Below are 12,344 nucleotides of genomic sequence, written 5' to 3' on the forward strand. Positions count from 1 at the left end.
CCAAGCAAACCAGTGGAGTTTTTTCTCATCCTCTGAATCTCCCCACCAAAAGGAAGCCATATCATCATTAATTTCTTTGCATAAACTTTTGGCAGCTTGAACACCCCCATAGCAAACACCGGAATCGACTGAATGATTGCCTTAAGAAGAATCTCTTTGCCTCCCATTGACAGAAACTTCTCTTTCCACCCTTTCAATCTCTGAATACTCCAAAAGATAGACAAAGCTTTCACTTTTATCCAGGCCGACCATACTGGGTAGCCCCAAATATTTTTCAGAGATTGCTTCAGTCATAATATTTAACTCATTACAAATTTGAGCTTTCACCTCCACATTTACATTTGGACTAAAAAAGATGCTACATTTTGCTTCACTCACCATTTGTTCCGAATTTGCACAGTAGTTATCTAAGACTCTACTCAATGAGGTTGCATTATTTAAATCTGCCTTTATAAGAATTAGAAAATCATCAGCAAATAGTAAATGATATACCGATGGTGCATTCCTCCACATACTACATATTACAGTACTCTACTGTTTAATTAGACTGTCAACGCCGGAGAAGGGAAGCGCCGTACCGGCGAGAGGAGCAGTCGTCTTCACCGTACCGTGCAGGGAGTGAGGCTCGCTCCCTGTTTGGCTCCATCCAAAACTGAAACCAGTTGCTGTTGGTGCCGAGTCAGAGCTGGCGCCCGTGACACGCGCACCGGCAACAGAACGCATCCCCGCCGTCCCCTGCGAATCGTGGCGCCCAACGCAGCCCCAGAGCGCTCCAGATCCAACGGCCCGGGCGCGCGCGCGCGCGCCACCTCGTGGTCGCCCCGAGCCCGCGTCGCGTGCCTCCTCGGGAATCCGATCACGACGAAGATATCACTTTCCTATCTTACCCGGATTAAAACCCGCCCGACTCCTCCCCCGAGATCGATCGATAGACCGCCCTGCCTGTTAAAGTCCCAAAGCCCTCGCCACGCAGCACCCCGTCAGCTCCGCCGCCAGCCAAAGCGATCGACGGCGGGAGCTCCCAATCCAGGCACCACGGGGGCCCATCCTTCCAAGTCCGCCGGCAACGGCATGCAGCAGCCGCAACCCAGCTGCAAGTTCGAGGTTCGCTCCCTGCCACCCCTCGGAATAGCCCGGTTTTCTGTCTGTTCGATCGATCGGTTCCGTCGTGATCCTAACGAGTTCGTCCGGTTTCGTCGTGATCGTTGCAGGAGGAAGCGAAGATGACGGGCGATCCGCTCCTCGTCCTGGACGCCCTCGTTCAGGTGTTCCCGCAGGTGAGCGCGCGCGACATCCACGCCCCATTGGTCGGATGATTGGTCCAACAGTAGATGAGTTTCTCGTAATTATTCGTTTGAGGGTAGATTAATACCGCCGATGCGTTTGATTGAGAAGTTTGAACATGTAGTACTACTGATGATCTGTTAAGTGTTATCTGCGCTTATACGTAATTTTGTGTTCCGGAAAGAGGGGTCTGTGTGTGCAGGTGCGCGGTGCTCATCGTGTGTGCGTGTGTGCGCGCGAATACGCAAAGAGCATTAACCTTTCAGGACACTTGCACACACAAGACAATCGCTATTAGATAATATACTAGAACCAGGCTTGTATTATTTATTTGTACTACAAGAGGATTCGGCTCAAGTACGAAACCTGGTATGCAAGCCATATAGTAGTTGTTTTGTGCAAAATTCATCTAGTAAGTAGGTGAAAAATTCTAGAGCCGCAAACCTTTTTGGTGAGACCCAGGCAAACATATTGTTTTTGCGCAAATGACATCTGTCTGCATCGCGTTATTTACTGGTCGACTTAGTTTCGCATCGAATATGAAACAGTAAAGGGATTTATCATGCATTGTTACAAGTTTTTCATCCTATTATTCATTCAGCCTAATAACGTGTGTGCTGCTACATCCCCCACTTTTACACTTGCAGGTTAACTTGTCAACCCTCATAGAAGTTTCAATTTCATTCAAAGGCGACCTTGAAGCCGCCGCGGGATATGTCGTCCACAACGTGCTACCAAATATTGGCCCGGATGACATTAACGCAGATATGAATGAAGAAATTCTTGGTAAAGTTTGATCCTGTATATATATATATACATGATAAACGAGCTGTTAATGCCATACAGCATTCTTTTTTCCATTCCCTGCTGTTTTTATTTCAAACACTTCTTTATGCTGACACAAAATTCTGCCACAGGAAAACATGAAGAAGTATCTGCTGACACAAACAGCCATCTGTTGGCTGCATCCGTTGTTAACGGCACCCTTTCAGAACCCAGTCAGTTCGATGTCGCAGCCAAAGAGGATTCAGCTGGAACTCAGGATAGTCCCATGGGAGAGCATTTGACGCAATCGCCTTCTGCAGGATTAGCATCTGATCTGGCCGTTCTACCGCAAGAAAGCAATTCCCCTGTGATTGCTGGCACGCAGAACTCTGTTACTGAGCATGAAAACCAGCAAGAAGTAATGCATTCTTCTAACCACCATACGTGTGGTCATGGTGATGAACAAGTACAATGCTCATCTTCCGAGACAAACCAGGGCATGCCAGTTTCTGAAGATAACTTGGCGCTACATGATGATGGTTCACATGATAGGAACATGGGATCAAACTATTCTATTTGCCCCGAATCCATTGACCATATTATCTCTGCTGAAAATTACAATAAGGTACAGCTGTTTCCTTCATTTCAATTCTGGAAATATCACTTGTATTTGTCAAAGCAGTAATATTTCATGGACTTGTACGTAAATGTTTTCTATCAATGTATCGGTAAAAAGCTTTTGATTTTCTCAAGGAACATACACTTGAAAATAATTATGCTAATGTATCAAAAAGTATCATCACTGATTCTCGATCTGTGCAAACTTGAGGAAAAATAGCCTCCCCCTCCCCCGGAAGTTTCAATATTCTCCAGCATTCGTAGCTAGTAATAATGATCCATCCCTGGTATATATTATTTACGGTATGTATCCATATTTAACACCATGCAGTCTTTCGTAAAAACAAAAAAATTGCATAAAAATAATGCTCATTATGTTCAATCTATAATTTCTTTGATGTACCAAAATATATTTATGTTACCAATCACACTGGATTCTCTGCCATCCTAATATATACTAGAGAACAAGCAACAAGATTATTGCTGTCACGAGACAAAATTGTTTGCTATTGATTGCCAAATAATATACATTCATATTTAGGGTGATGCTTAGGTTGGATTTATTAGAATTTTTTTAATACTCCCTAAAATTACATATTGTGAATTTTTCTTAATGTATGAATGTATGTTACAGAATGCATTGCTGTCAAATGTGGCAGCGATAAGTGAAATGCTAGAGGAGGTTGAGCTTAGTGAAGCAGAAACAAAAAATGTTGTAACTGAAGCAAGCCAAGCTGGAAATGATATTCTCGTAGAGGCGGCGAAGCTGAAAGAAATGTCCACCTCTGTAGTGGAAGAGAACAACAAGGTTTTACTCAAATACTTTAATTCTTATACCTTATTTTCTGCTAATTTACTTAAGTATCCAGTGCTAAGACCCTTCAATGGAATATATATCTATAGGTTGCAGCAGAGGTTTTTGCTGAGAAATCTGTTCTAGCAGCAGAAGCGCAGGGGCTGCAGTCTAGGTTGTCCGTCATTTCTGACGAACGAAACCACTTCGTGACGATCATCGATGAGGTAAATTTGAAAATTTTCTGTTACTCTTGTTTGTTCTCCTAATGAAATATCAATATATGCTCTAACTTATGCTAGTGTCCACTAGCCAACGACTCCAAGTACAGGTTCAATAGCCAAATAATGTGGTCTTACAGTTGCACTTTGCTTTGTTGTGCATACTTCTTAGTTTCTCTGCAATATGTGGCTTCTCTTATGCGAATTCTATAATGATACCCACAATTTACTGTGAAGGATATTAGACTTGCACTATCGACGCGCGAGAAAGTTTTGTTGATGTGTTATTATGTTGATTGTTGCTTGGAGCATGTCAATGTCCAAGCCAAATGCCAAATAAAAATGTCATTCTGGAGATAACTCATGATTACTTTTGCTCTGTAATCGCTTTATGTGTTGTTCATTATTTCGCTCAATATTATTTTATATTTTACATTGATTATATTCTTGAACATGAAATTTAATGTAATTTCATATGATCTTTCATGTACACTATGAAGATGCATGAAACTCTTCAAAGAAGACGTGAATTAGCACAAGCAGACAGAGCAGCCGCTGAGAGGGAAATGGTTGAAAGGGAGACAACAGCTAAAGAAATGCTGAAAGAGCAGGAAGTCCTACTAGAAGCTGCCAAGGAAGAGTCTAAAAGGCTGGAGCAACAAGCACAGGAGAATGCAAAGGTAACAAAATGAGCTATGCCGGTGATTCACACACCGATATATGTACTTCATGTTGATATGAAACAAGGGCTAATATGCATTTATTTGATACAGCTGAGGGAGCTACTGACGGACAGAGGCCATGTTGTTGATGCATTGCAGTAAGTACAATACTAAGGGTCAAAATGATTTTTTAATATTGGAATATTTAACTTACAAATCTACATAATCCGTTTGTTTCAGTGGTGAAATGCTAGGGATCTTCGACAACATTGCACAGCTCCAGTACAGAGTTGATATGGGGCAACTAGCTTCGTCGACCATGTCCAGCTCAGTCGAGTCAGCAGCTAACAAATTTTCGCCTGAAGAACCGCTGCATTTCTCTGCACCGAGTTTGCCCAGCCCAGTCAATTCAGCACCTTCGAGACTAATTTATGCTGATGAACCGCCGGAACTTGCTCCATCGAGCTTAGCAGGCTCAGTTCCATCGGCGCCCTGCAAACTAGTTTCTGTTGGTGAACCACTGCAACTAGCTTCACCGAACTTGTCCAGCTCCGTCAAATCGGCAACTTCTGAGAGCAGCTGGTCTTCTGCTACAGAGTCAACTTCAAGTTATAATGGTGACGAGGAGATCGCTGTTGCTTCTCCCCATGACAAGTTTGCTCTGGATGACAGCTGGGATGTGGTTGAAGAAGAGGAACAATGCATCTGCTAAACTTCTCAACATGATTCTTATGTTGTCCTAATCATTGATTCATTGGTTTCAGCAAGAGGAATCAGAAGTTGTCTTTAGGGTTGAAAGGCTTGTTCCTGATTTATGCACATTGTCATCGTCATTTCCTGTTTTTTTTGTAGCCCTAATGTTAGTGTATCCTTCTGGAAAACTGAAGGTGGAGAATTAGTTAAAATTGATCGTCTTTATTGGAAGTAAGACAGGTTCTTCTGCACAAGTTTTTTTCAGTGAAGTGTGGTTGATGCCGAAAAGTTTTATCTTTCCGATGTATTGGAAATTTAGAACTTTAACTTTTGTTTCAGATGCAAAAAAGTTCTAGGATTAACCTAAAGCAGGACCTTAATATCGTCATTAGAACACCGACATCAGAAGGAGATGGGAATCATCACAACTAGATTTTGGGGCGCGCCCAGGGACGTGTTTCCCGGTTATTGCATCAGTAAGCATTTTGTAGAACAGTTTAACTAAAATATGGTGTAAGAATCAACAAAGTGGCATCTTGGTTTATTGTTAATTTCTTACGTGACACGGTCTATTTTTGTTTAATTATGAGTAGAATATGAGAATGTGATTTTTATATGGGTGTGTCTATGTCTCAGTTGACTGAGATTTTCTTAAGTCTCGTCACCTCAGAAAAGTGCAAGTGCAGTTTAAAGAAAAGTGCAGGTCGGTCCAGTTGCACATTTCTGACAGAAAAGTGCAATTCAAAGCAGTTTTTTATAAGTGATTTAGACTTAAAAAATTCTCAGTTCACTGAGTCATAGCAAAACCATTTTTATATTATGTTAATTGTCATGTACTCAACTACCTGTTATTGAGTTAACATAATTAATTTTTTAATCAATTTTTTTATGGGTAAATGTAAAATTATGATTGATTTGTGTACAATTTAGCCTATCCACCGGGTACCCAATGGATATGGGTACCCGTCATGTATGAGTATGGATAAAATTTTATACCCATGGATACGAGTATGGGTAGAAATTTGTACCTATTAACTATACGAGTATGAGTATGGTATTACTCTACCCTGCCTATATCCTACCATTGCCATCCTCAAAACACCCAACGTCGCCCGAGCGAGATAGATACCCACACGTGCGTTTCAAACATGCATCAAATTGCTCTTCAATCTTGGTGGGAGAATATGTGGGCTACAATTGTCCCAAACTAGAAGGCCTTGGCATCTCTAGCCATTCTTGTGAGTTGGACAATTTGGAATGAGCGATATGCTACAATTTTCCGCAAAAAATCCGCCCCTCCCTTGGTCCTCCTCAACATCATAAAGATTGAGGTGAAGCTTCGGGTGTGCGCCGGGGCTAAGTGCTTGAGTTATGTAATAACGGGAGAGTAGGTCCTATGCATGCTCTTTTTTTTTTAATTTTTGTCTTATCAAAACTCTTCTCCTTAATTAATGAAATGAAGCAAATCTTTTGCCTCCCATTGAAAAAAAAATCTCTCGATCATTGGCTGATGACTGCGATCGATCATAGTGTTCATGGGATTTGGGGAGCCCAAGCTGCTGGCGTCCAACCGACCGAGATAGCTCCTGCAAGATTCCAGCGACAAATTAAGGTTTACTCCATCTGTGGACGAAAAACGAAACAAGATCCTAGTTGAAATAATGGTAAACATGCATCTAATCTAAGTTTACCTGGCTGCCGCCGTGCAACGTTGCTTGGCAAGCAGCCCGCAATCACGTTGCAAGTAACAGACTAACAGCCACAAGTTAACCGTTTGGCCTTTCCAGGGTGGTGAAGCTAGCTGGCTCTCTCGAGGTTGGAAACCGCGGACAGGGCAGGTCCAGATTTATTGACCAGGTGTTCTCGGCGTCTGCTTCAGACATGATTGTGAGGCCAATCTACTATTTCCTCCCACTTCAGGCACGATGGGTACTTGATTATTTTTACGCTCTTCGTTATAACTACTATATTAAAGTGTAACCAACATCTTTTTTCTCATAATTTTGGGTTTAGTTTTTGTGCTCCTGTCCTGTTGACACGTGTTTTCATCTGGTTTGTTATTATTTGGGGTGCAACTTTTGAGGTGTCTTGCAATTTTTATCTGGTTTGTTACAGTCTGGTGATTCACATGGTGATGCTTTTAATTTTAGGCTTGGGTGAGCGTAGCATATTTGGTCACTGTTCTGCAGCACCGCTTTGACCCTCTAGAAAACTCCCGTAGAGTCCCAGGCGCTATACCTCCACCCAATTCGCTCTGCCCAGCAGTTAGGTCCTCGGAGCAGCAATAGGGAGGAGGGGCATCGTGGTTGGTTGAGCGCGCCGTGGGAGGCTCCGCCGGGCCGCCGCCAACAAGCGCGTCCCAAGGGTCCCGCCGGGGCGCGCGCGTCCGATGGGCGCGAGGAGGCGCGCCGTGTTGCGGGAGGCTCCGCCAGGCCGCTGTCGACGAGCGCGATGAGACCCGTTGCGGGAGACTTTGCCAGGACGTCTCTGATGAGCAGCAGCAGGCGCATCGTGGGGAGTTCCAGGCCGCCGCCTACTCCGCCACACAGCCGCCGACTGGAGGAGCCCGTGGCGGTGGCCAGTTTCATGGCGGTGGAGGCACTGCTTGTGGAGGATCCCGTGGTGGTTGTCGATTTCGTGGTGGTGGAGGTGCTGCTGGTGGATGTGCCCATAATGGTGGTTGCAGGCGCCGCCGCTGCCCGCGACGCTCCCACGCCTGCATCGCGGCGTCGACTGCTTCCACAATCTTGATCAAATCGGCGAGGGAACCTACGGGTTGGTATCTATATCGTACTTATTTCTTCCTCTCAACATTAATTCATCAATCTAAATTCTGATTCCATCGCCACCGGACGTTGTCAGGAAAGTCAACACGGCAAGGAGACGAATACGAACGAGATCCTCACCCGCAATAAGATCCGCGCGAGTAGATGGGTGGTCTCCAGGCGCGGGCGCGGGAGGCGTGAAGCTGATCCCCCCAGCGACCAGCCTCCAGAAGCTCCCCAAGTTCCCGGACTTGGCGGCGGAGCCCTGATGTGCTCTGCTATTCTTGAGGTCCCCGATTCCGTCCAAGGTGCCGTTTAATTTCAGGTCCGAAATTGATCCTTCCGGGGCCAGTTGGACAGGCCATGAACTGCGGTCATTCTCGGCCTCGGGCAGTGCTGACCATCTTGTTTATCCATGCCAGAACCAGCAGTCCAGCACCAGCTGGTCTTCCCTCCGCTCCTCTCGCTCTCGCATGCGTTCTACAGCGCCGTCGCTGTGATCACTCTTGTGGTCTGGCCTCAAGACCTCTGTGGAACGTGCAGCTCAAGAATGTTGGCCACCGGTTGGTCCACACCTAGCTATTCTCAAGTACCCTGGTAAGTGGTAAGTTGCTCAAACTCCATCACTTCGAGGTTGGCCTTGGTCGCTCTGATGCCTGGGCCAGGCTAGGTATCCATCCCCTCAACTGGACTGGTTCTGGGTTTTTTCTGATTTGTAGAACTGTCCCTGTATTCCGTATCTGTGCTCCTCTTTATTGCCGTTGGCTGTGAGCAATTATAGATCCTAATAGTAATGTATTGATGTACAGTTAACTAGATGCCACGTTTAATTCTTCCCTTTTTTTGAACAAGTTTAATTCTTCCCTCTTGTGTAGCACTTTCATATGTTCATACTGTGAAACCTGATCATCCTCTCACAACTCTCAACTTGAAGGAATTGAACTAAAGAGACATATTTTCCTAGCCAAGCTGAAAAGAAAATATTGAATAAATTGTTTCAAATGATGACAATATCCTTTTTCTGATGATAGACTTTGATATGGTGAAATAATTATTCTTATTCTATCTTCCAAACTTACATACGCTAGGTGGATCTTTCTCTTTATGACAAGACAAGATGATATTACACAAGTTCAGTACGCTAGAAAATATGGACTCTTTTTTTATATGTTCATGTTCCTGCCCAAAGATGCCAACCATCAGAATGATTTTGTGGATTAAGTTAGCCTGTACTTTTGTACCTTCCGGATGCTTCTTGAGCATTGATTTTTGTGGATTCAGTCTAGCTGCACCTCTAGAGATTTTGACAATTTAGCTGTCCAGTGGTAAAAATTAGAATGCCATCCAACGGATTCTGTAATGAACAGGTCACTGGAAGAGAAGAACTGCATAACGGAATCGACAGTTTGGTATCTAGCAATAATGCTTAGCCTGCCCTTCCTGCTATTTTTCTTAACTGCTACGGGCATGCTTCTTGAAAAGCCACCTGGTCTTTTCTGTTAGCCTGCAAAATATTTTCCAAAGTTCTGAAGAGAATAAAATGCATCTTTGTGTGTTCTATTTTGTTCTCTCTCGCTCTCCTTCCCAACTGAACCAGATGGCTCCAACAAATATTATATATAGATTTATTCTTGAAATAAAATTTGTAAGTGCGTGGTTAAAATTACCTGGATTTTCCTGTTATTTATATCATTTATAGTGAATTGGTCTGCTGCCTCGGCCAATTCTCTTCAGTCTTGACTGTATGTGTTCTGTTTTCAGGTTGTCGAACAGAGCTGCTGGTGGCTGCTGCTTTTATTCTCTCTCTGCCGTTTGGGATGTTATCTTTTCTGGTTCTGTAAGGGCATTTTTTCAGGTCTGATTGCTGGTTGTCTAAATTTGTACTTCCTCTGCTACTCTTCGTTGGGCATTGATGCATCGAAACAGTAGTATATTGAGCGCAATGACGGACTCATCCAGTGTTTGCTCGAATTTTAAATATCACTTCTTTACCAGAGTACTCATATTATTTAGCAGCTATATTTTATATGTCAGGGTAATTATCTATTATAAGGATTGGTTCTGCCTTCAGAATTAGCCTGTAGAAGTTTTTCCATATTATATAATCTTTGTTTCGATGATTCAGTTGGCATGAACAGGATTATCATATAGATAAAGGTTTAATATTGCACAATAATCAAGTTCTCCTTAGAGGTGTGTCATCCCGGCCTTCTCTTAAAAAATATTTAATGAAGCTTCATTTTGAGGGTCCAACGGTCAACCAAAGCAAAATAGAGAGAAATTCAGAAACATTGTAGTTGACTACATTTTCTCCCTACATGTTAATTGCATCCCTTTAATTGTTTGCCCTTCTAGCTGCACTATGGATTCGTATCCTTGAATACAATTGCTAAGGAACATTTAAACTTCTGAATTGCTTTAAGGTGCTGTTAGGTTTGGTCATTTCTCAGCTTGCTTTTTCAGTGTAGCCACTCACTTAACAATTCGCATGGAAATATTTCTTTTTTCTAGGATCCGTTCTCATAACATCTGAATATCTGAGTAATTTGAGAAGCTTGAACATGTATCTTCCTTTCTCATTATCTTCCAGTTTGTATTGTATGTGACCTGAATTACTTACAGAGAATATGGATTATGATAAATTTTACTACAGGGTTCATAAATAGATTTGTGGGTTCCTTTGATGTATAAATCACTGATTTTTTTGTTCTTCCTTGATAAACAGGTTACAATGTTATTTCCATGTGTTTTCTAGACAACGTGTTCTCAGAGTAGTTCATATATCTATGACATCCACTCATGTGTTGGGAAAACATTCAAGTGAAGTACGTACTTCAGTGACTTGCTTCAAACGCCGAATACATGCATTTACCTTCATTCCAGGAAGCATGAAGAGGAGAAACACTCTGCAAATGGAAGCAATCTGTGCGCACAGTATGTTCTTTTTCTCATCAACTGTATTCTACATCAAATGGATGCTTTCTTTCAGGTTACCTTTCACGTTTGACATCAAGTAACGTAGATGCCAACTTATTTTATAGTTCACTGAAAGTAAAATTAGCCAATTGAATTGTGCTAGCTTCCATATGATATCATCTTATTCTATCGTGCTGCTATGTGTTTGAATGTTTAGCGAAACAAATTAGTAGTAGTCCTCTTTGAGTGCTACATAGTAATAAATTAGCAACAGTCCCAGTGTCACGTGTTTATCCAAGGAGAGCTCTTTGAGTGTCACAAATTTCCTGTTATATTATATATGCTATTTCAGTTAGTACATGCTCTCCTTTGCTATAAAAAAAATCCTCTAAATGCATAGGAACCTATACAGTGAAAGGCTACCGTGGGAAACTTATGTTGTGTATTTCTGCAGGTTTAGAACACACGATTTGCAGAGATATAGAAACAACTAACTGAATGAATGTGTTGTATAAATTGTAGAGAACCCTTTTCTGATTTGAGTGCTTAATTTGGATTTTTGTCAGTCATTCCTTCTAAGGTTTGCTGATTATGCAGAGCTACAATATTCTTAACCCATAAGCTGTATTGTATGGTTATTTTGATGTATTCTAGAGCTATGTTTGCAACGGCAAGCCTATGATAAAAGGACATGGTTGCAGGATAGACCTAGGTGTGTTTTGAAATAGACATGATTTAATAAGAATGTATACTTTTACAAATCTCTTCCTTGCTCATATCTTCGCACTACTTCTTTTGCTTTGTGGTAATTTGATGATTTCTTTCTATGAAATATGATGATAGGCCCACAAGAACGAATCAATGGAAAACTAGAAGCATGGTTATTAGTTTCAAAAGAATATTTGAATGACATTTCATGGAGAGCACTGCTCGGATAGCTCACTTCAGTGTGCAATAGAGATATCTTCTCCGCTGTTGGCACCCACGACGAGCCAGGGCCCTCCTCCAGCAGAGCACGAGCCAGACCAGCCCCAGCCTTCATGTCAAGATCCAAGAAGTCATTGTTCTATCATCCGGCAATAAGGACGATGACAACTTGCGCTAAAGAACTATTCAAAGGAAACAAGGCAGTTATGGTTGCTGCTTTTACTTATCGAACTTAGTAGAATCCGAAGTCAAGTACTCAAGTCCCTATTGTACCCGCTATTTCTGAAAATAATTCCCATCATACAGAACAATAGTCCACTCACTTCTAAGTATTTTAGCACATTGCTTACCATTTGTTACTACCAGTCCTCCACATCACAACTGTAACGTAACATAATTTAAAGCATCCTTTATTCTTTCACTCCAGGTTAGGCTGGGTGTCGCAGCAAACTACCGTATTCTAACAAAATTTGAAGCATCCTTCATTCATTCACTCCAGGTTGGGCGCGGCGTGCCGCCGCGCCTATCCTTGCTAGTACATATAAAGGGAGAATATATCTTTTTTGTTTTCGAGATCTAAATTGAGTACACTACTCGGAAAAAACGTACCTCAGGCGGACCAAAAAAGGTTACTACCGCTTTCAAAAAAAAAGGTTACTACCTGCGCACTAGCGTGTGTCAGTCAAAACACGTCTGTGGT

General features: G+C 42.5%; 2 protein-coding genes across 7 annotated transcripts; both read left to right on the forward strand.

Annotated features, from left to right (window-relative positions):
* The first annotated feature begins 1,071 nt into the window (after positions 1-1,071).
* Positions 1,072-5,135, forward strand: LOC124647921. Its single transcript, XM_047187770.1, has 9 exons — positions 1,072-1,104; positions 1,212-1,277; positions 1,932-2,070; positions 2,214-2,674; positions 3,302-3,475; positions 3,571-3,687; positions 4,182-4,361; positions 4,455-4,501; positions 4,584-5,135. The coding sequence occupies exons 1-9, from the start codon at positions 1,072-1,074 to the stop codon at positions 5,053-5,055; spliced, it is 1,689 nt and encodes a 562-aa protein (XP_047043726.1). The 3' UTR covers positions 5,056-5,135.
* A 2,306-nt stretch (positions 5,136-7,441) lies between these two features.
* LOC124706656 lies at positions 7,442-12,003 on the forward strand. Of its 6 annotated transcripts, none has more exons than XR_007004518.1 (6): positions 7,455-7,811; positions 7,899-8,126; positions 8,224-8,405; positions 9,563-9,656; positions 10,527-10,735; positions 11,561-12,003. XR_007004518.1 is itself a non-coding variant. In XM_047238329.1 (5 exons), exons 2-5 carry the CDS (start codon positions 8,070-8,072, stop codon positions 11,209-11,211), a joined length of 519 nt encoding a protein of 172 aa, XP_047094285.1. In that variant the 5' UTR covers positions 7,447-7,811; positions 7,899-8,069; the 3' UTR covers positions 11,212-11,542. The 6 variants fall into 6 exon arrangements, 4 of the variants coding, with proteins under 4 accessions (XP_047094286.1, XP_047094285.1, XP_047094283.1 ...); XR_007004519.1 differs by having other exon boundaries at positions 8,224-8,398; XM_047238329.1 differs by lacking the exons at positions 9,563-9,656; positions 11,561-12,003 and adding an exon at positions 11,172-11,542 and having other exon boundaries at positions 7,447-7,811; positions 7,899-8,109; positions 8,224-8,398; positions 10,527-10,790.
* Positions 12,004-12,344: the final 341 nt, after the last annotated feature.

Source organism: Lolium rigidum, chromosome 4, assembly GCF_022539505.1.
Source record: "Lolium rigidum isolate FL_2022 chromosome 4, APGP_CSIRO_Lrig_0.1, whole genome shotgun sequence".
In the NCBI taxonomy this organism is placed as follows: Eukaryota; Viridiplantae; Streptophyta; class Magnoliopsida; order Poales; family Poaceae; genus Lolium; species Lolium rigidum.

What these genes read in the sequence shown, in the direction of transcription:
- LOC124706656 (XM_047238329.1), top strand. Translation starts at nt 8,070, where the DNA reads ATGTGCTCTGCTATTCTTGAGGTCCCCGATTCCGTCCAAG. An exon ending in AGCTATTCTCAAGTACCCTG is followed by an intron (nt 8,399 to 10,526) that starts GTAAGTGGTAAG and finishes CTTGATAAACAG; the next exon opens with GTTACAATGTTATTTCCATG. An exon ending in AAATGGATGCTTTCTTTCAG is followed by an intron (nt 10,791 to 11,171) that starts GTTACCTTTCAC and finishes GTATTTCTGCAG; the next exon opens with GTTTAGAACACACGATTTGC.
- LOC124647921 (XM_047187770.1), top strand. Translation starts at nt 1,072, where the DNA reads ATGCAGCAGCCGCAACCCAGCTGCAAGTTCGAG. An exon ending in AACCCAGCTGCAAGTTCGAG is followed by an intron (nt 1,105 to 1,211) that starts GTTCGCTCCCTG and finishes TGATCGTTGCAG; the next exon opens with GAGGAAGCGAAGATGACGGG. An exon ending in CATGTTGTTGATGCATTGCA is followed by an intron (nt 4,502 to 4,583) that starts GTAAGTACAATA and finishes CGTTTGTTTCAG; the next exon opens with TGGTGAAATGCTAGGGATCT.